At 37.3% G+C, this 23,629-nt stretch overlaps 1 protein-coding gene across 17 annotated transcripts in view; it reads right to left on the minus strand.

Annotated features, from left to right (window-relative positions):
* Nucleotides 1-3,447: 3,447 nt before the first annotated feature.
* Nucleotides 3,448-23,629, minus strand: part of POC5 (POC5 centriolar protein) — a 28,322-nt gene continuing 8,140 nt past the window's right edge. For 6 of the 17 annotated variants that reach the window (XM_039364011.1, XM_039364010.1, XM_039364016.1 and 3 more), the window contains 17 exons: nt 19,537-19,647; nt 16,530-16,726; nt 13,176-13,352; nt 12,855-12,971; nt 12,172-12,351; nt 11,573-11,735; nt 10,767-10,844; nt 10,573-10,650; nt 10,379-10,456; nt 10,182-10,259; nt 10,002-10,079; nt 9,809-9,883; nt 9,618-9,695; nt 7,966-8,132; nt 7,626-7,739; nt 5,856-6,032; nt 3,448-3,907 (listed from right to left, as the gene is read on the minus strand). In XM_039364011.1, the coding sequence (XP_039219945.1) occupies nt 3,761-3,907; nt 5,856-6,032; nt 7,626-7,739; nt 7,966-8,132; nt 9,618-9,695; nt 9,809-9,883; nt 10,002-10,079; nt 10,182-10,259; nt 10,379-10,456; nt 10,573-10,650; nt 10,767-10,844; nt 11,573-11,735; nt 12,172-12,351; nt 12,855-12,971; nt 13,176-13,352; nt 16,530-16,726; nt 19,537-19,647 (2,093 nt within the window). In that variant the 3' untranslated portion in view covers nt 3,448-3,760. Of the gene's footprint in view, nt 3,908-5,855; nt 6,581-7,625; nt 7,740-7,965; nt 8,133-9,617; nt 9,696-9,808; nt 9,884-10,001; nt 10,080-10,181; nt 10,260-10,378; nt 10,457-10,572; nt 10,651-10,766; nt 10,845-11,572; nt 11,736-12,171; nt 12,352-12,854; nt 12,972-13,175; nt 13,353-16,529; nt 16,727-19,536; nt 19,648-20,558; nt 20,666-21,299; nt 22,049-23,629 lie in introns of those variants that run through there. The other 11 variants (XM_039364023.1, XM_039364024.1, XM_039364017.1 and 8 more) reach the window with 11 other exon arrangements.

Here is a 23,629-nt window from a genome sequence, read left to right on the forward strand (position 1 = left end):
TTTGATATTTTAAATAAGATATTTTCTAAAAACACTTGTGTAAAAACACTATCTAAAATGAAATTTAATAGTTAAAAAAGTAAGATTTTACATTTAGGAAAGAAAAACACAAATGCACAGGTACAGTAAACCTCACTCAATAGTAGGAACAGTGAGAGGCATCTTGGAGTCCTAGTGGACAATCACTTAAATATGAGCCAGCAGTGTGCTGCAGCTGCCCAAAAAGCCAACAAAGTGCTAAGCTGCATTAACAGAGGGATAGACTCAAGATCACGTGAAGTGTTAATACCACTTTACAGTGCCTTGGTAAGGTTAGTTTTGGTGACGCAATGTAAAAAAAATGTAAAAAAAAAAGTTGAGACTCTAGAAAAAGTACAGAGAAGAGCAACAAAGATGATTAGGGGACTGGAGGCTAACACACGTAAGGAACGGTTGCTGGAATTGGGTATGCCTAGTTTAATGAAGAGAAGGACAAGGGGTGACATGATAGCAGTGTTTCAGTATCTCAGGGATTGCCATAAAGAAGAGGGAGTCAACCTATTCTCCAAAGCACCTGAGGGCAGGACAAGAAGCAATGTATAGAAACTAACCAAAGAGAGAAGCAACCTAGAACTAAGGAGAAATGTCCTGAATTAAAACAATCAGTGAAACAATCTGCCTCCAAAAGCTGTGAATGCTCCAACACTGGAAGTTTTTAAGAAGAGACTGGACAGCCATTTGTCTGAAATGGTATAGGGTAGGAGTTCCCAACCGGGGTTGCTCGTACCCCCTGGGGGTGCAAGGCAATATTCCAGGGGGTACGAAAACTTGGATTTTCAAAATTATAGTGTATATGCATAATTCGTTGCCATTATTTTGAACTTTTGTAAGGGGTGAAGAATATATCAGAAGCATTCTAGGAGTGCAGGATATAGAAAAGGTTGGGAGCCACTGGTATAGTTTCCTGCCTGAGCAGGGGATTGGACTAGATGACCTCCAAGTCCCTTCCAACATTATTATTATTATTATTATTAGTAGTAGTAGTAGTAGTAGTATTAATTAATAAAGGAGAGAAGCAACCTAGAATTAAGGAGAAATTTTCTGACAGAACATTTAATCAGAACAACTTTCCTCCAGAAGTTATGAATGCTCCAACACTGGAAGCTTTTAAGAAGAGATTGGACAACCATTTGTCTGAAATGGTATTGTTTTTCCTGCCTGAGCAGGAGGTTGGACTAGAAGACCTCCAAGGTCCCTTCAACTATTCTATTCTGTTCTGTTCCATTCCATTCCATTCAAAATAAATGAAGTAGGATTTAAAGGGTGACACAAACTCTCTTCATCTCATAATCAAATGCCTTTGACTTTGTGTTTGAGACCCTTTGAGTAGAAATTTGTACAGGAAAATATGTAGACAGCCATACCAAGTAATATAGTGCATCCTTGAATCTAAGGTAATAATGATAAGACATTTAAATTGCAATCCTAGGCATATTTCTCTGGTAATAAAGTTATACAGAAAGAATGCATGAGCAGAAAATTAGAAAACAAAAAGCAGAATTCTGACTGGCTGCCTGATGACATCCTGAAGTTTAAAGAACAAAGGCAATATGAATTGGTGGATGGGTGTGAAGATAAGAAGAGAAACTGGTGTGCAAGGATAGAAAATACGGAAAAATAGATTTGTGAAACCAGATTTGTTTTTCACTATTTTCTGCCTCAAACTTCTTTTGCTTATTATTTTTGAGCCTTTGCTTACCCCAAACGAGAATATCATATGTGTGAGTGATGTGTGTATGTGTAGATGTATGAATGAAAAAGATAAAGCACTTCATGCTATTGTCATGAATGTGTCCATATGGTAATCAGGAGCAAAGCTCAGCCTGAGGGAGATCTTATAGTCTTATAATATACTATACCATGTATTAGGAATCTGAGGCAAACAAACATAGTATTTAGTATTCCTGGTGTAAATTTAAAGCACATTTACCCCTTTATCAACAATTATTGAATGTAACCAAAATGTTTCTAACTAAATATGGTTTGAGCCTCAACATACACACCTATGATACAGCTGAAGCCATCCAGATTTGAAGCAGAAAAAGTGATTTGAGTGCACAGGATTGTTCACGTAATAACTTCAGCCATATTTTTTGTTGAGATACAAAAAAACGCATCTGAGTTGCTAACATGACTAAATATTCCTTAATCACATATTCCTTTTCAATCTAAATAACTACATGGCCCAATCCATAGTACATGTTTGATCACTTTCAATATCTGCTGTATTACTTAAGCTCCTGCATTCATTTTACAAACCCAGATTACCTGCTGCAGTTAGTCATTTAGTAGTAGGTTTACAAGGAATGTATACTTAAGACTATGTCTAACATTACCTTATGGAAAATCAAATTGATATAGAAGATTGTATTTCCCTATTGGTACGCCTATTTGATCACAAGGATGGGCAGCATGGGAAGAAACAGCTCTCACATTGAGAGATCCTATTTAGTATAAAACACCATTAGCACACCACAACCACTGCTTTTTTCATCGGTGCTTCTTTGTCTTCTTCTAAACACTGACATCATTTCCCACATTCCATTATGCTTACTCCCATCCAAGGTCTCCTTACAGTAGCATAAGAGATAACAAGAATGAAAAAGTATATGAAGTAAAAGAAAATCCATGAACATAGATGTGCAAGTCTTTATTGCTCCAACTGCAAATTGCAATGGAGAACCAGGAAAAATCGCTATCAGCATGGAGAAGATTCACACCACTGCTATTTTGTATAAAATGCTGGTGCTTATTTATTCATCTACATTTAGGGTATTATCTAATGTCACATTCCTTTTCTTTTTCCCCCACCCTGGGGGGGGGGGGAAGAGTATTTTTGTATATTCTTAAAATCTACACTGGAGGACCCTATAGGAAAGGGGTCCCCAACCCCCAGTCCATGAGCCAGCACTAGTCTATGGCCCACCAGGAACTGGTCTGCACAAGCACACAAAACCCCATCTGTGCATGTGTGAGATTCAGCCAGTGCAAGAAATCATGCTTCCCCCCCCACCCTCCGGTCTGCAGAAAAACTGCCCTCCATCTAATCAATCCCTGGTGCCCAAAAGGTTAGGGGCCGGTGCTATAGAACATTTGGTGGGAATACAGCTGGGATTGAGGATGTCAATATTACTTATGGAAACATCTGAATTCCCACCATAGTAAATAGCAATAGCACTTAGACTTATATACCTCTCCATAATGGAGTAAGACTAATAAACTAGTTTTATGTTGCACAAAATGAAATTTCTCTGTAATGTTCCTGTTCTACGAATGGCTGAAGATAAAATATAGCAGAATCAAAAAAATTCTGAATGTCAAATCTGATTATATATGGACAACTTAGATAGCAATTCAGAATGTGGCAAAATGATCTATGCTCTTGTTCACATATAAAGCAGGAATACCTTTTAGAATATACAAGTTCAATACTTCATTTTATTAAAAACATTAAATAAGCATATATAATAAGTTTAAGAAAGTAAAAATTTCAAGTATACCTTATTTGCAGTTACACAGAACTACATTATGCCATCTTGGGTGGCACATTTTTTACGCTTCAAAATATCTACATGTACAATATTATTGAGAGGAAAAACATGATGCATGTTGGGTTATTATTCCATTAATCTGCAAGCACCAGGGATCACATGTTAAACAATAACCTGGAAAATTTTCTCCATGTGCTTAAAATAAAGTACAGGCGTTTCAACCGACTAACCTACTCCACTACTTTTATTGACTGAATGTTGCTGTGAGTCTGGGCAGGAGTTTTCCCATTGTGTCCTAGATGTCTCACGCTGATAGCATTAGAAGACTGGTGCAGAATTCGAGGATATTTAGCAGCAACAGCTTGAGATATAGTTTGCTGAAAGATATAAGCAAAAAGTTATTATTTATTGTCTACCCAATCTCACAAGGTAAAACAATTTTAATAATATATTAAAAAAATTGAACACGGGACAAACATGGCCAGGACTTGCCAGAAGTTGTTCAATAACTCAGGCAATACCCTCAGATTTTACTAAGCTGCTCCAAGCTTTTTTTAACAAACCAGTTAAACCTGTCTAGTCAAAGATTATCACTGAACAGGTTCCAGCACTCCCATTTAATACAATAAACTATAGCCTAGATAGTCTTAGAATCCATATTAACAGCTTTTCTCAAGAAATTCTTGAAACAAAAAAAAACAACCACCACAAAAAAATCAAAAATCCGCTGTATGGAAATTACCCAGCAGTCCACTTGCCTTAACAGTACACTTTTCTGTCTCTTTCTGGGCCATTTTAGATGTGAGTTATTGTAGCTGCAGCTACAGGAAGAAGCAGTTATCTCTAGCACCTAGTTATGCAATGAAGCAAATATCCCCTGCTTTCATTTGGAAATAAGAGTGGTGCCACCAGTTCCCTATGTTCTCATCATGACTTTGAGAGACACTATTCTTTCTTAATACAGATCATGGAAATCAAACTGAAAATCAAGGAAAATGGAAGTGTATGTTTACTCTGGAAGCCAAACAACTATCCCCAGTGGTATTTATCTCGTACTAAATCAGACACTTGGTTCCTCCATAGTCTCCTTAATAACTGGAAACATTCCAGACCAGCATTTTTTTTTTAATCTCATTTGAAAAACTAATTTGGCACCTTCTATAAGTTCCTGTTTCCATATTCCAGTTAACAGAACCATCTCCAACTATGGAGTACTAAGATATCCATCCAGTCTTCTGTTTCTTGCTTCCAACTGACATTCAAAATTCAAGACTCCCCAGCAATCATTAAGCGTGTTTCAAGCTATTTTGGGTTCCTTTATTTATTTTTAGGATTCTTTAAATTTACACACACACACGCACACACATACACTTTGAATATAGAGATATACAAAATTTATACCAAAACCAAACCAAATACAGATGATACTGATTTATTTTTAAATTCATAAACCCTCTTTGGGCTTCAGACAAATGTTGAAGACCAACCTGTTCTACTTGGTAGTAGGAGGCGGGTGTGGTATAATTTAAGGTGAGGTTTTCAGCTATGCGAACAGTATTTTTTTAGTTTCTAACTTTTTTGTTTTTCATATATACTTAATTCCCTTCTCACCCTGTGGATGTTAGTGTCTTCCTCAATTTTGGACCCTCTACCAAAGGCCTGGAATTTGATGGTTCTGTGAAATATCTTAACTGTTTCTTGCACTGCACTCTTTTGGGCAGAAAGCTCTGATGTCAATTCTGGGATCTGTTGGAGCCATTTGCCTAGCTTACGAGTCCCAGGAGTCTCCTACCATTACTGGGATCACTTGGGTCTTTTCTTTCTACATCCTCTCTAATTCTTCCTTCAGACCCTGGTACTTTCCCAGCTTTTGATATGTTCTCCTTCTTCATTCTTCTGCTGTCACTTGGCAATGCTATATCTATCGCCAGTGCTTTTTTTGTAAAAAAAAAAACAAAAACCCCTCACACAGGTCATACAACCCGCCTTGCCTACCCTACAAGGTTCTATCCAAAAAAGGTGCCAGAACTCCGTTCTGGGCGTTCTATGACAAAAAAAAGCCCTATCTATCACTACCACCATCTTCTGCTCCTTATCTACTACCACAATGTTTGGTTGATTGGCCAGTACCTGCCTAATGGCACATATGGAATTCCATCGCATGCTAGACAAAATACAGGAACCTAAAAGTGTGGACAAACTAATTCAGTAAGCATTTTTAATCTGAACTTCCACAATAATTCTGATGAGAACCCTAAAGCAAACCAATCACCAATCAAAAGGAAACATAAAATGCAGACGTTACTCACAGAAGTCATTATTTACCTGAGTGACAGGATGATGTTTCTCCACCACAACAGAATTCATGGGGGGCGAAACACCCAAGACATCTAAGTTACTGCAAATACGATTCTTTGCCGCAAAATCTGAACGACCGGTGATTTTTGCAGTGACTGTCCTTCCAGCCTTTTGTTGAGCTGATGTTACCACTCTAGTCATAGGCTGTGGCAAGCCAAACAAAAATCCTAATTATATAAGAACCACATAGCACTTTTTAAAGCAGCTTTAAATTATAAGCTAGATTTCTTAATATTATGTTTCCCTATCTTTAGTCAGGAAAAACTGAATATATAAGTTTTTGGTTCCTGGATCATCAAATCCTAACAGCATATTCTCATAACAATGGAATACATTCTTTCTATAGTCTTGATAATTGGAAATACAGTCCTATTTGTAGATTATGGATTTGTATCATGACATGAGCATTTCTTCAGAAAAGACAACTAGAAGATTCCATTCCACAAACTTTACTTCTATGTAAACAAAAATCCTAATTACTAGAGCTGCAGAATTTTTGACATTTTTCTGAGCTAGAAAGGAAACCCTGGGGACAATAGCCTTATGAAAGCTTCTGGGGCTCTCTTCACCAAAGATAAATATTGAAATATAAATATTTCAGAGGCATTTACGTCTTCAGGGTCCTTTTCATTATCATTCTTTGCGGCAGTTCATTGATCTCATTTCTTGTCTAGAATTTCATTTTCAAGAGACTGCAAATATTTCAAAGAAAGGAGAGCATTAAATAATTTCATAATCACTGATTACCTGATAATACAAGGAAACTGTTGTTGAATCAACACCAGTGATTCAACAACAGGCCTTTTTTGTCTTACTTCTACTGAAAGAACTGACTGACTTAGGAAAGTGGACATATAGGTAGTCCTTGACCTATGACCATTCAGCAACTGTTTGAAGTTAAGCTGGCACTGAACAAATGGTGGTTAGTTCCAGCAATCCCAGCACCCCCCATGGTCATATGACTGCAATCTGAAGCTTGGCAACTTCCCAGTTGCAGTGCATTGCAATCACGTAATCATTATTTTCAACTTTCTCTGCCGACTTTTCAGAAAATCAATGAGCAAGCTGGCAGGGAAGGTCACAAGTCACTGGGGTAAGTCTCCCCCACCTGTACATCCTTCTCTTTTCTTCATTCATGCTGCACTGGCCATTTACACACATCCTGCACCTACTCCCTGACCTGTGCTGCACTCTCCCCAAACCATGCCACATCTTTGTGTAGCCTCAATTTATGCCACTATCCCATACACCCTTCCCAACCCATGCCACACTCTGGTACATTCTTCCCACACTTCTTCTTTACCATCTCCATCTGGCAGCATCCATGTACCTGCCTGTCTAGGCTTTGCAACTTTCTGCTGGCTTCCCCACTGATTTTGGTTGTGGAAAGGCAACTTGAATACCATGGCATCCAGCTAACAACAGCAACCAGGACTACAGAGATTGCCATAGCTAAGAGATGACTATATGGCTTAGTGATGGAAATTTTTGTCCCTATTGCTGTCATATGCCGACGATCACATCCCTTAGTATTTTCACACACTTTAATCTATCCTCAACTTTGATTGAAAAAGGGGATGAAAAGGAAGTAGAACATTTTAACTAAACTTGTAACTTCCAGATACAGATATATATTAAAGTTCCAGTTCCAATGAGTTCTATAGAAAAATTTCCCACTAAATTTGTGGAGAGCAAAAGTAGTTTAAAAAAATTAAAATAATGTTAGTGGGTTTTTACCAGTTTTGAAATGCACATTGTGCCTGATCCTGTAGCAACACCACAGGTTGTTAAGGCAGCAGCAGAGTCTAATCTGGTTTGAGATGTTATTGCATGGCCTTGGTGAGAAGAAAACTGCAAAACAGCAGGAATAAAAATTGTAATAGTTGCTTTAGATTAAATACATACCACCTATTTCCTAATTCAAAATATTAATATCAACATATTGCCTTGATTTTCAGGCCCAATATCTCTGTAATCCTGATTTAATAATTTATCCTCATTTATTAAACTGCTCTAAGATTGGTCCAATGGAATTGAAATCTGCTACTAATCAAGGTTGTGTTAAATGAACGCTTACAAGATCTTCTGCAGGAGCAGATCCAGCTGTTGGAGCAAAATGAGGTGGTGGTTGTGGCAGCGAGGAAGTAGATGGCATAGGCTGATCATACTGAAATGAAGAAAATTTTGCTGTAGGTCCACCAGTGCCAGCACCAGATTCTGCTCTTTTTTCTGATGGATCAACTACTATAAACAAATTAACAAACATTCAGAACTTAACAAAATAATGAAGAGATAAATATTGCTAATATTTAGATAGTATATATCTAATTTTATTATATAACTATGTATCTATATAATTTTGCAAGCAAAATTGACAAGTACACATTGGTATAAAATTTGTAAAAGCTATATAATTTGTACTTCCCAATGTAGAAATTTACAGAAATTATCAGTCCTATTTGTTGCCATCTTAATTTAAAAATAGCCCTACAATATTTATTCAATATGGTATGGTATCTGTCTTAAAATTATCTATTACCTCTGTATATGATAGCTTATTCAGCTAAATTCTAAGGTTTAATAGCTAACCTTACTAGGTTTTTGCCAAGAAAGACCATAATCTAAATTCAATATAGGGGAATAAGAGATATAACAAGCGTTACTCTGTGGTAAGATGGTAAGATTGGGTGGCCTGTAAATTTTACAAACAAACAGAAAGACAGACAAATAGACAGAGACAGAATATACATAGGTTTTGCTCCCTGATCCAATATTTTGGAAGCTAATCTAATCCAAATAGTTTTTAAATGTATATTTAAATTGCAAAACTCATTTTCTTACCATCTATGTTGAAGATTTTTGGCAATAATTATAAAGACATTTTAATTTATCCTGTAGACTGGATATTAGGCAAAACAAAATAGCATATGTTTGTATGTATTTGTGTTGTATTTCTCCCTTCTTTTTATCACTATGTTTTTAATTTCGTCATTTTGATGCAGAATTTGTTCTTCACATACACAAATACTGTATACAGTTTTAAAGGGGCAGCTGTTGGGGCAGGAGGGAACTGATTTGGCCTAAAGACAGGAGACATCCACATAATGAGTGGTCACAGTTAGAAATACTATGGTTTTGTTTCATGGAGAAGTGGAAAGATTTAAGGTTAAATACAACCTCTTTCTAGATGAGATAAATTCAAGATTAAAACAAAAGGAAGGCACTACTCAATAAATATTCAATAGATATTTCTTCGTGACAAAAATGCAGTCCCTGTTGTGATCTTAAGTTGAAGACTACCTATATACACATGTGGAATTCTTGCCACTGAATGTTATGAAGTATTGGAGTGCCACCCTGTGGTAAATTAATTATTTCAGATTTAAAAATAACCATTCCCTTATGAGGAGAAATAAAAAAGAAAAGCATTGATTCACAATATGGGCTCCAATATAAGCCATTCTGAGCTTGATCCCACTCAGCCACGAGCCTCAGTAAAGGAAGTGACTGCCTCCAAATCCCCGATCTGCCTGTTGCCTCACCCATCTCTGCCTCTTAGGTCAACCTACATTCTGTCTGGCAGGCAGCAGGCAGTTCCCAAACTATGTGGCTCTGGGGCTGCTTGCCACACCCCAGGAAGCTGCAGCTGCCTTAACTCAGTCCCAGTTACCCTTGCCGCCCCTCTACTCTAAGTGCCCTGCGGCCCTGAGTTCCACTAGCCCAGCTGACCTTCACTGTCTTCTTGCTCCTGCTGTTGACGAAACGTGTTCGATCTGGTTGATGGGCCAGGCTGAAGCTGACTTCGCACTGCAAAAAAGAAAAGCTAAAAGCAGCCCCAGCCGCAGTGCACCAAACTGCTTTTTTTTGCCATCCTACACTTTAAGATCCCTGCAGCCCATCATTCCATCAGCCCAGCTGACCTTCACCGTCTACTTGCTCCTGCTGCTGATATATGCTTGATTTAACTGATGGGCCAGGATGAAGCTGATTTCGCACTGCAAAAAATTAAAGAAAATATAAAACTAGCCTAGGAGCTTCAGTGCATCAAAATACTTTTTTGCCACCCTATACTCTAAGACCCCTGCAGTCCTGCGTTCCATCAGCCCAGCTGACCTTCACCGTCTACTTGCTCCTGCTGCTGACGAAACATGCTCGATCTGGTTGATGGGCCAGGCTGAAGCTGATTTCTTGCTGCAAAAAAATTAAAAAAAAGCTAAAAGCAACCCCCGAGCCTTTTTTGCCACCTTACACCCCAAGACCCCTGAAGCCCAGTGTTCTATCAGCCCAGCTGACCTTCACCGTCTACTTGCTCCTGCTGTTGACGAAACATGCTTGATCTGGTTGATAGGTCAGGATGAAGCTGATTTCTCGCTGCAAAAAATAAATAAAAAGCTAAAAGCAGCCCCTGAGCCTCAGTTGTACCAACATACTTTTTTGCCACCTTATATCCCAAGGCCCCTGAAACCCAGTGTTCCATCAGCCCAGCTGACCTTCACCGTCTACTTGCTCCTGCTGCTGACGAAACATACTTGATCTGGTTGATGGGCCAGAATGAAGCCGATTTCTCACTGCAAAAAATAAAATAAAAGCTAAGAGCAGCCTATGAGCCTCAGTGCATCAAAACACTTTTTTGCCACCCTATACTCCAAGACCCCTGCAACACTGTTCCATCAGCCCAGCTGACCTTCACCATCTACTTGCTCCTGCTGTTGACGAAACATGCTCGATCTGGTTGATGGGCCAGGCTGAAGCTGACTTCTCACTGCAAACAAATAAAAGAAAAGCTAAAAACAGCCCAAGCCTCAGTGTACCAATGTGTTTTTTTGTCATCCTATACTTTAACACCTTCTAGCCCTACATTCCATCAGCCCAGCTGACCTTCACTGTTTATTTGCTCTTGCTGCTGACGAAATATGCTTGATCTAACTGATGGGCCAGGTTGAAGCTGACTTCGCACTGCAAAAAATAAAATAAAAGCTAAAAGCAGCCCCTGAGCCTCAGTGTACCAAAACACTTTTTTGTACCATGCTGCGTCTGGCTGTTGGGCCAAGTGGGGGCTGGTTTCACATGTCAAAATAGGAAAAGAAAAAATCTAAAAGCATCCCCTAAGCCACAGTGTGCCAAGTGTTCAGTTCTTGAGGGAGAAAATCAGAATGTATTTAGAATTATGCTGATTGCATAATAAACTGCCATAAATCTATGAAAGAAAATCTATATAGTTGAAAAGAATTTAATTCCTCAGAAACTGAGAAGAAAACACTTTTTTCTTTCAAGGAAGTTAAAGGTGATAAAATAGTTAAAAAGAAGAGGGGAAAGTATTGATTTGGTCTCTCATTATTATTTGTGAAAGTTAGAATTCTCTAGATATACCCCGCAAAAATTTTAAAATCCATTTATTTCTAACACAAAAGTGGAACTTAAGAGTATATCTTATATATCCCTATTTCCTTCATTGGCTTCTTAACCCCAGGGCAACACTGTTAATCCTCCATAAAAATACTGTATTTTTGTGGTCAGAAAACCTTCTGAAAAATTACATCAGTTCAGCCTTTTCAAATGGCTGAGGAATTCTGGGCACTGTAGTCCTAACACATCTGAAGTACATATTAGGGAAATCAGCTGAGATTACTCATTGACATAGGGCCAGTATGCTAATAATCTTTCATTCCCCTCATAATACTAACCCTGGTCAAGTTTGAAATCTTTGCCCTGAAACATGCTCATTGCCTCTAGATTCAGTGCACAGACACCTCGCATGAAAGCCTTCTTCATGGAATCTTCATAATCTTGTCTTTGGTTCTGCAGTTCAATAATTTCAGATCTGGCCTCCTCTAATTCACTATTTACCTAAGCCAAGAAATAAAAACATTTAATTAATGATAACCACTTAGCATATTTGATAAAAGATAGAGCTGAGGGGAAATTGCAGTTAATTGGCTCCTTTAAATAAAAAAAATAGAATCAGGACTGAATTACAATAGATTTTTTTTTCTTGACTGCTGTAGGGGAAGGGTACAATATTCAATGGTTTAAAAAAAGATGAGACACTATGTATATTATAGAAATGGTGTGACTACAATGGTAAAGACATTCGATGGCCGAAGTACTGGATGTTGTCAAGAATGTCACCTTTGCCTATAATCCTATTTATATTTTCCTGGAAGTAAATCCTATGGGTCCTTTCTCCTAAAGTGAAGTATTGTCAAAACCAGTTTTTGTCTAATTTAGGTAACACCCCAGCTATCATATCACTAAACATTCTCAAATATTCCAAACTCCTTACTGCTTGAAGTTTGGCTTCATAGTCATTGGTGAGGGCAGTACGCATAGATTCCAAACTTGTCTGAACAGCCTTTTCCATGGTTTCTTTCCATTTTGCATTCAAGCGGGATCGCCAAATTGCCCAGGCTTTCTTCAATAAGCCTAATTTATACAGCCGATCAGCCAGTTTGTTTGCGTATACCTGGAAAGGAATGTCACCAAGGCAGATCTGAGTTTCACTACACTTTATTTAATTCTTCCCAAAACAAGACTCTAACCTCTGCTATAGTTGTACCATACCAGAATTGATGAAGAGGATATATTGCAGTATCTGTAAAGCACTTTTATACTGTATAAACTATAATACAATTATAAACAAACCATAACTTTCAGCATGAAATCAAACAAAAGCTTGAATCCACATTGGCCATGTTAACATTCAGATCTTATGGGATGAATAATGTTTTAACATTTTTTAATGTTCATGATTTCATGGGATGATTGTAACATAATCCTAAACAGCTATAACATGACCCTAAAGTGCAAAATATCATTTTCAGACCGAATGCAAATGCAGTTTACTGAGACAGATTATTTATAGAAAAGAGGATGAAGGTTTCCACATAGAACTGTTAATTTGATCAGTTTTTAAAATGGATTTTTTAAAAAACAAATCTTGATTAACATGAACAAATTCATATATACCTCTTCTCTGGCCTTTTGTTTGCCCAAAAAATGCTGAAGTCGCCATTTTGTGAATTTTTTCATTAATTCTATCCTGTCCTTTTGTTTCTCAATTGCATGTGTTAGATTTGCAATTACCTGAACAAAAAGAAATTAGAAAATGCATAAAGAGCATTAACTATGCAATTAATTCATTTGAACTTGGTCATTAAAATCAAGCACATATAACAGGGAAATATTGCTCTCCAAACAATTATTTGCTGCAAAGGCAATTCTTAACAGTAACCAATAAGGAAAATGTGGACCATGTAAAAATTCCTCCTGTAAATTAGAACTTGTTACCTCATCCTTTCTCCCTATGGAAATCTCGTAAGTATGTAGCAATTCCTTCAAGTTCTCCATCTGATTAGTCAATTGTCTCACATCAGCTGCGTGTTTTTCTCTTTCTTGTCTCATCTCTAAGGTATGATGTTCAATAAAATGAAGTTTCCATTTCCTCAACTCAGTCAAAACATTAGTCTTAAAAGAAGTGAAGGAGTTATTTAGTAGAGAAATAAAGATCACTCTGAGTTTTTAAAGGCTGTCTGAGCTTTTAAAGGCTAAGAACACAAATGGTTTATATAGTAAAACATAAAACTGTTTAAAGTGCTGCACTTGAAATTTTGAGAAACTTTCCATGACAGATATTAACTATCAATGCTATTCTAAGATATATGAAAGAAACAAAAAAAAGTATATAGTATTTTGCCTCCCTCTGGCAACTGGTTTGTGAGGAAATTATTAAAATAACATATTTAGGTCCCAAAAGCAGATGAATGACAATTAGGTAGCATCAATCTTGAAAATAATACTTTTGCATAATTATTTGCTGCTTTAGTTAAAAAAAAGAATAGCCTGAAAAATCTGATTGGTTAAATAAAATATGCTTTTTTAAAAAATAGAAGTAATTGTTTTAAGCAAGATGCAATTAGAGTTTGGATAGGAACATTATATATAGCAATAAATTAATAAAGTATTTTGGGATTTATTTTCAAGGAAGAAAATATCACTTATAAAGGTTGAGTTTATTTCATTTTTAAAAAAACTCTAGTACAAAAAAACCGTGCTATTTGAAAACTTGTCATTTCCTAGGTATACAGTAGAGGGGAGATTTCTAATTCTCATTCAGTGGCATTTTTCTAATACCTGCAAAACAAAGATATTAAAATTATTTTATTCTCTGGAACAAAGGAACAAACCAAAAGTGACATCCAAAATTAAAACTTTTTAGCAACAGTCCCTAAAGAATGGCTTCTCGGAGATGGAAATTCCTTCACTAGCTATCTCTGTCAAAAGTTAAATGAAAGTAACTACTCTTCTGAATTAAATATAAGTTTGAACTTAGGCATCAGAAACATATGACAAACATTTGAAATGCAGTAGTTTTATTACAAGGGAGCTAAATATACATGGAGAGCCAGTTTGGCACAGTGATTAAAGCATGAGCTTAAAAAAAGGAGACTATGAGTTTTAGTCTTGCCTTAAGCACAAAGCCAATTGTGTGACCTTAGGCGAGTCACTCTCTCTCAGCCTGAGAAGGGAAGAAATGGCAAACTATTTCTAAAATTTTACCAAGAAAACTTAGGAACTTATCCAGGCAGTTGCCAGGATTCAACAGATTCAGAGGTGTGCACATGAATATGCACACACACACACAGTACGAATAAGTCAGTTCCAAGAAGATAGGCGTCTGTCTAACAGTCTTATTTCTGGAATGACCAACAGCTGCATTGAGCTAGGGATGTATTTGTTAATAGATAGCAGGAATGCTGCCTGACATAATATATCTTGATTTCAACAAAGCATTTGCCCAATTTATCTATAACCTAATTAGCAAGCTAAGTTAACATGAGCTGCTCAAATGTAGTTAACAAGCACATTTCTGGCCCAAAAATCATGCTCAAAGAGTGAATTTTTTGATTTTATCAACAGAAGCATAATTGAATATAATAATTGAGAAGTAATAGTTCTATTCCATTGTGGCTTCATGATATCGCACCTCAAGTATTATGTCTGGTTCTACGCACTACACTTTTTAAAGAGAAAGAAATTGGGAAGGTACAGAGTAGCTGTATCAGGGTAATATATTTTATGAAGAAAGATTGAAGGACCTAGTATGTTTAGCCTTGAAACAAAGCAATTGTTGGGAAATACAACTGCATCTTTAAATATCTGAAAGGAAGCACGTGAAAAAGAAAGTAAATACATGTTCTGTTTTATTCCAGAGTGCTGAGCACAAGTTATGAATTTAAATTATGGGAAGATAGGTTCCAATAATTAACAAAATACTTCTTTATAGTAGGAATAGTAACCACTTACATGAAGGTGGTGGCTCTATTTCATAGTTTCTACACATTACTATATCAAAATCAAAGCAAGGTGAAATTTAATTTATTAGAAGAAAGATATTTTCTTAGAACAAAGTTCTAAGAATTAAAAAAACAATAAAATTTGTTTCAAAAAAAAAGAAGAAAGATATTTTCTGTTTAAAGTATGGACATATTGTACATATTTATTTAAAGTTACGCTATGTTCTGTAGAGTTTCAGGTCCTATATGTAACTGCTAAGCATAAAATTACTTTAAGTTACTTTAATGTAACTTAAAATGAAAGCATTTTAAACTATTTGAATACCAAAAGAAGCAAGGAAAGGTTAGGGCCTTCTTAGCCACCTGACATCCAAACCACTTAAGAACAGCTTAGATCAGTGGTTCTTAACCTGGGCGATATTGCCCCCCAGGGGGCAATTTCATTTTTCAGGGGGGTGATGGAACGAAAAGGGGTGACGCGGGGGCAAAGGGACGAAAAGGGAGAGATATGGGGGCGATGGAGCGAGAAGTTTTGGGGAAACTTTTGAGACTTTTTCGTACAGTGAATCGCTGTATATCTGTCGTAAAAAACATCAGATCGCTCGCTATTAGTGGATTGAATTGTTTTCAAATGTTCCTCCAGCTAGCTTCAGTACAGAACGCCATACATACAGTACAGTATGTGAAGACGCATCGCTTATCTTCATGCGCGTTGCGCAGCAGCCTCTACCCATACAGTGGCACGCCATTGGCCAGAATATGGGAGATATAGGAAAAAGACTGGAAATAAATTATTTGCATCAATATGTCCTGATGACAATTTTAAAGAAAACAAAAAAAGTGTTTACATAAATTGAAGAATTATTTTCTATGTTGTGACTGAGAGGTTATGTTGGGGGAGGGGGGCGATGACAACTTCCTCATTGGCTCAAGGGGGCGATTCGTTCAAAAAGGTTAAGAACCACTGGCTTAGATCAACAATTTGCAACAACTGCAATGGATGGAAAAATGGTATGTTGCTTCTCTCTCTTTGTTCTATACCTTATATTGTCTGAATTATATATATTTTTTGCTATTTTTTAAAAGAATCAGATTGTGATCAGTCATGAGATCTCAGCAATATTTATACCCATATCCTTTTTTTTTGGCTAACTTTAAATTTAAACATAATTATATTAACTTTGATTTTTTTATTTTATTTTTAAATACACGCATGATGGCATACGCACATAGTCAAAGGAGACTTCTTTGGCGGTATAATATTCCAGAACAAAGACTGAGGAAAATAAGATACAATGAACCAGGTTATCCAAAGCAGAATTTAACATACAGTACAAAAATTACCTACTTTAAGACTGCCACTCCACAGATCAAGAATACTCTCTATATGGGTCACTCTATCATCTGAAAGGCTCATGTCAGTTACATATGTCCCCTGAAGATCTCTTTGACTAGATGAGGACCCTGGTGACGAAGTTTCGTCTGAACGGATTGGGCAAAGTCCTTCCATATCCATATGAGCTGATTCCTTTACTGACGCTGAAACTATAAAAAACAGAAAACCAACTATGTCTCAAATATTGTATTACTGTATTAGATTTTGCTGGATTTACAGAATATAAGCTGAAAACAAAAGTGTCTAAAAAACCCCCAATGCTCCTGCAAAAGCCCAATGTTATCTTGTGGCTTCTTACTCACTTAAGCTACAACAAATTTGCTAATCTTTAATGGGATAAAAAAATAACCTTTTTGCTATAACTGACTTTAACATGAACACCTTCAATTATTTTAAATACAATATCTCTTTTATAAGTAATACATTTTAACATCTGGCAGTTTCTATAAAAATACACATATTTTTATGTTATGTTCTCTCTTTAAATATATGTTTTGTGTTGGGTAAAAGAAATGTCTCTTAAATTCCGCCATAAAGGAAGCGATAGGAATATGTGTATATTTATCTAATATCAATATCTAAGGGGCTGCCACAAAGAAGGTGTTAACCTGTTTTCCAAAGCACCTGAAAGCAGGACAAGAAGCAATGGATGGAAACTAATCAAGGACAAAACCAACCTAGAATTAAGGAGAAATTTCCTGAGAGAACAATTAATCAGTAGAATGACTTGCCTCCAGAAGTTGTGGGTGCTCCAACACTGGAGATTTTCAAGAAGAGATTGGACAACCATTTGTCTGAAATGGTATAGGGTTTCCTGCCTGAGCAGGGGTTGGACTAGAAGTCCTCCAAGGTCCCTTCCACTCTTGTTATTCTGTTCTTAAATGTGTGTCATCGAATAGAAAAGCTATACATATAATAAGCTTCTTTATTGTTACTTTTCCTTTCTTTCAAAAAGGGAAGAAAATAAAATATTGTACTTATTTTTAAAAGTAGTGGCAGCTTCATATTCATTAGAGAAGCTTTTTGAATAAAAAAGGATTCCATATAATTAGTAACTTAATTAGATAATAATTGTACACATTTACAAGTAAATACACTTGAAGACCATAGTAGATTTAAGTGAGACAATATGGTATAAGAGGCATACATTAATTCAGGTGTATATGGATACATGCAGGTTACAACTATGGGGATTTATGTGTTACCCCCCCCCCCAAATCACCACAGATTAGGCTTATATCTTAAGCCAGGTGTGTCAAACTCGATTTCACTGAGGGCCGCATCAGGATTGTGGTTGACCTTGGGGGGTGGGCGTTGGGGTGGCCACCTCAGTGTTGCTCATATTGGGCGGCGCCTGTGGTGGCCTGGGCGGGGTTGGGGGGAGATCCATTGTCTCGAGCAGAGGAAGGAGACACCAGGGTGAACACTATACCCTTGTCCACCAGAGACCATGCAGAGGACCCGCAGTGATGCAAGCTGCCTGAAGCCCTGGGCATTGGAGGGCAAGCACCCAGTCCAGCGTTTCCCAAGGGGGCGCCGGCTGCACTTACCTCCTCAAGGCTGCTGCTGATTGGCTCATTCTCATTGGCCAAGTTGCTCCTGGTGTATGCGGGAGGGCAAAATGTTTGGGTCAGAGAGAGGCCCACTCCCTCTCCCTGCGAGGAGACCCAGCTTTGTAACCAAAGCATCCTCAGCGATAGGATGGGAGACCACCAGGAGAGGTCAGGAGGAGGAGACAAGGGGATAATGAAAGGGCAGCAGTGCTAAGGTAGGACTTCCCTCAGACCCTTCTCATTATAATCTATCTTCATTCTTCCCTCCCTTTCCTTCTTTTTTCTTCCCCTCTTTCCTTCTTTTTGTTTGTTTTTCCTCTTTCCCTTTCTCCTTTCCTTTCCCTTCATGGATGCTCAAATTCAACAGGGAAAACATTTCTCGATGCCTCCTTGCCTTGTGATCAAATGCCACTTTTGCTAGTAGTCTGTGGCCACTTAAAAAATAGAAGAAACCAGGCTGTTTATCCCATGCTTCCATTTAGTGGGGGCACCCACAGACAACAGTACAGCAAAACTGTCAAAATGGTAGCTGTGATAGTTGATTAGAGCTCCTCTGTTTTTTATGTGCAACAGCTTTAGCATTTATTTATTTATGAGACTTATATACCGCTTTAAGTGCAAGCACTCTCTAAGCGGTGTACACCAGTAAGCAATGTATATATATTTACATTGCCCCTAACAATCTGGGTCTCATTTTACCTACCCCGGAAGGATAAGTTAGTTGCTTTTCTATTAATACATAATCCTTAAAAGAGCTCTCCTATGGGGATCCTGCCATGGTCTAATTCAGACTGGAAATATAGCAAAGGAAAATATTTCCCCTCCCCACACACTCTTCTTTGTCCTGTTTTCCCCACTGGAAATGGCTGTTTGCAACACACAAGGAGGGGATACTTTCCTAAGAGTTCACAATTCAAGAATACCAATGAACTTGGATTGTCGATAAAGTCCTGTCTTGCGTCCTGGTTGCATCTATCAAAGCCAGAACGCCCTCAGCCTTAGATCCATGGGGTGGCCCTGGAACCAGCAAGGAGCCACCCTCGCTGCCTCTGCCCCACCTCCTGGGTGTGTGCACAGGAGACGACCAGCGCTGGCATCCTGGGTGAAGTCAGCCTGCGGAGCAAGACTTGTGTGTTCACCCAGGGGGCAGGGCATCCATCGCTGGTTCCAGGGCTTCCCTGTGGATCTAAGGCTGAGCACGTTCTGGCTTTGATGGCTGGCACCAGGTCGGCCTGGGCTGGGCCAAGGTGCAGCATGCCGGTCCTTTGCTGTTTCCAAAGCAGGTCCCCGGGCCAGACAGAACCACATGGCAGCCAGATTCAGCCCACGGACCTTGTGTATGACACGTCTGTCTTAAGCTAGCATAACCTTTAAGGCTATCCTCTTTCTTGTCCTAGTAGTTATACCTTCTATTCTTGTTGTTCGACTAGATGTTGCAAGTTCTGGGGTTCTTCCATGGCACCTCCATTTCATTCCTGCACTTTCATGCCTGTAGTCACTCATTCCTGGACTCTTACCTATTTCAGATAAAAAAGACTGGCTATATTTAGACAGGCAGAACCAAATACTCAGCTCTGCACTGTTCACGCCGTTGATCAGAATTCTTCTGTTTTAATATTAGTGCTAGCAATTGGTAATACCTAACTGGATGATGCCACCTATCAATAGGTACAAAAAAAGAGAAAAGAAGGTAGCTATAAAAGGAATCCGATTCTAGGGAAACAGACACAGACTTTTATTACTTGCAGTGAGAGTGAAATACAGGCATGAATAGAAGCAAGAAGTAGCAAAATTGCAACCACGCAGCAATATTTACATGAAGAAAGTGTATCCTATTTTACTTATCAAGTTTATATGAAATGGGGATACACGATTATGTGAGACATTTCTCACATGATTACTCTAAATCAACTGGTCCTTCCTGAATGGAAAATCTTTCTAATAGTATTTTGCAATTTTAAAAAAGCCATTTTAATAAGTGCCAATTGTAGACAATAGCACTATCACAAGTTTGATAAAGTACTTCAGAGAAAGGTCAAGCTTTAGGACAGATTCACTCAAACACAAGTCCTCCTTACTGGAATATCATCACCTTAGTAAGAAACAATACAAAACAGCCACACATGTGCCACTGCAGCTACTGGAGCACAAATTTTGAGATTTAGTTAACTAAGTGCTAAAACATTCAAATGCAAGATTTAACATTATGGTATACTTTATTCTGATTTCCCCCCATCTTGTTTTAAATATAATTATCCTTAAATCTAAATTAAAGTGAAGGTTTTTGATTAGTAACTACCGGTACAGCCACCTCTCAAAATGTACTGCATCTAATCCATAGACTGTTGTTTTATTCAATTTAAATTTTTGCAGGTATCAATTTCTCTACGTGCTCAATCAACTAGAAGGTCTACAATCTATGATTTACCTCATAAAATGAAAAGTACCAGAGAAAATCAGGCAGCAAAACATGATGGCATCACAATTTTCCAAACCATTTTTAAAGGTAAAAACACCCTGAGATGTAAGGGCTTCCTAAAATTGAAAATATAATCGGTTATAATGCAATCTATTTACCTAGCTGGGATCTTTTCAAAACTATCATTTTCTACTTTCATTCTTCGTTTAATCTGTCTACATTCCTCACTTTCTATCCTTAAAGCCCTTCTTGAGCATACATTTGTGTGGGAGCACAAATGGCATTTTATCAGGCATTTGAATGATAAGGAATATGGCTTTGAACCTAACCTAACACTGATGGATAATACAATGCAATCCAGAATCATTCACAAACGTAAGAGACACCAAATCAATAAGAGAACATCCTGTATGTCTGAATGTAACAACAGACATTTGGTCAATATATTCTATGGTAGGCTATTTTGCATTCAAGCCTATTATTTCCAAAAATAGATAACCCCCAAACACCTACAACAAACACATGTAGCAAACCTGAAGAATATAATGATTTTCCATAGTTGGTCCTCTCAAAACACACATTTTATTTCAAAGACTTTCTGCCTTCCATTCACCATAGGCTAGACACCTTCATCCACACTTAAGTCTTAAGTCTGGACAAGTATTTAACCAACAAAGACTGTGCTAGACTCACGTAGGAGAATGGTAATTAGTCCTCAACATCCCCATTAAAGCAGAGAAGTATTGTTACCTCTAGTACTTGACAACTCTGCAGCTACATCTCCAGAAGATTTCAGAGAAGAGGAAATAGACAATTTTTTGGCAGTAATTTATCATAATAGGTTAGGGTTTAAATATGAAGCTGATCGGTGCTAGCCTTGAAAAATACTGTTTTTCTCATTAGTGTCAAGACGTCTTGACACTGTTCTTAGAATACTCAGAATTCTAGAATCTTCCCATTATTTGAATCTTAGCAGTTTCTGCAATATACTATTAAGAAGCTGCATTTCAACAGCCATGCTAGTTCCTCAGTCAGCACTCTATTTCTAATATTTTTTATATATGTAGTTATGTGGAACATCATTATTAACGACATAATTGTAAGAGTTCTTTTCAAAAAATGCAAAACTTTCTATTTTACTCATCATTTTTTATATTAAGCACAAAATAAAGGTGAGATTTATTTAGAAATGTCTGCAGATTCAATATGTAAAGGGGAAAAAACTGGGAATATTTAGTACAATCTAGGAACTAGGTTTGTGTGGAAATCAAAATATCAAGCTAGGTCTGGAAGAGGATAGGTTTCAGTCATGAAAAGTTATAGGGTAACTTTGGGCCATCTGTCTTTTGTAGTCCTAGACCAGAGGCCCCCAAGCCTTTGGGTACCAGGGACTGGTTCTGTGGAGAAAGATTTTTCTACGGACCAGAGGAGGCGTGGTTTCGTGTTCTGTCTGCATCCAGCGGATGGGACTTCACTTCTTTGCACGGCCCAGTTGCTGGTATGCCATGACCTGGTGCCAGTCCATGGACCAGGGGTTGAGGACCCCTGTCCTAGACTTCCCATCTTTTACTTGGGTGGGGTAAATGGTATAAAAAATTAAATTTCTTGAACAGAAAATGTGATAAAATATAATACACAATAATATAAGAAAAAGCAACTACTTAGGTATAAGGAGGACTAAGGAAGATTAAGAATTTGAGCTGGCCTTGATAATAAAGCCAAAATTTGTGGCAGCTATGTCCTTTTCCTTCCTACTTAATACAATCCTTTTATACTATATATAGTATATTTAGACATGAATTCTCTTTGTTCAGGGAAGAACATTTGCTTCCATTAGGTATGTAGATTAATGGACTAATTTCATACTGTACCTCTACAATCAGTCATAACCAATTCTTTGCTTTCCTTTTTAGCTCCAGATTAGAGGACTTGTTTTGGGTGCAGACTGTGATTTAATTATATAATTACTTAATTATAAATGGACATATGTAATCACTTTCCTACTATTTTACTAATGGGCAGAAACAACATTATTGCCAAGTCAATACTTGTTTTCATAACATATATATACATGGCACTTAGAGTAGAACAGCCAAAAAAGCTGTGGGTAAAGGCAGTTTCATAGTTCCAGACAGGTATGCTGGCACCAGTTGTGAGATGTCCAATCATTTTTAAATTGGGGATGCTTCACATTTTTTTGTTTTTATCTAGATTTCTGTCAACCACCTAGAGTTAGTTAAGACGGGCAGCGGTATAAATCTGCAAAATGAATGAATGACCAAGCAAATAAATGTTTTTACAGAGGATAGGTTCCTTGAAGGAAGAGTTTTTCTTTAGGCTTATTTTTTATTACCTGGACAAACAAATAAGTTTTCTTTTTATGCAAATCTAAATTGTGAACCAAGAGCAGAAATTGGAATTCCAGTCAGGGTCCAGGGCTACCATTATGCAGCTGGGTCAAACTGATGTTAAGCATTATGTCCATTTGAAGTATACAGCAAATGTTACACAACTATATATGTGGAACAAACATTTTATTAAGCCCTACTGAATCTTAGATTCTATGCCAGTATTGACACTGAAAATCATTCTAACGTTGCCTATTCTTTGGAAAATTAATTTAAAAACTGGTGTTATTTTAAACAAAAGCTGCTACAAACATTAGTACTATAATGAGGTAATATATTTTGAATGTCTTTAGATGAATTAAAGTAGTATTTAACATTTGAGAAAAGTAGACATTCATAGAACTAATACTTTTAGAAATGCCTCAAAAATGATTTGCTGGCTAAAACCCAACAATTTATGCAAGTTATTAAATATCTATCTTTCATGTAAGTAAACTGTCACATTCACACTGTGATTCAATATGAAGAATTCTATATCTAGCTTAGCCAACAATACTTCATCTAGGATATTTGTAAAAAATACAGCACATACACTAGATGTCAAACTATACCACAAGACCTCTTTGAGGTAAATTTTACTATAAATTAACAAAGCATCTTAGTAATGGAAAATAAATAATTGTACAGTAATGGAAAATTACAAATAACTGTATAGGGATCATAGAAATTGTT

This window comes from Crotalus tigris, unplaced genomic scaffold, assembly GCF_016545835.1.
Source record: "Crotalus tigris isolate CLP2741 ecotype Arizona unplaced genomic scaffold, ASM1654583v1 scf7180000019642.961951, whole genome shotgun sequence".
NCBI classification, from domain to species: domain Eukaryota; kingdom Metazoa; phylum Chordata; class Lepidosauria; order Squamata; family Viperidae; genus Crotalus; species Crotalus tigris.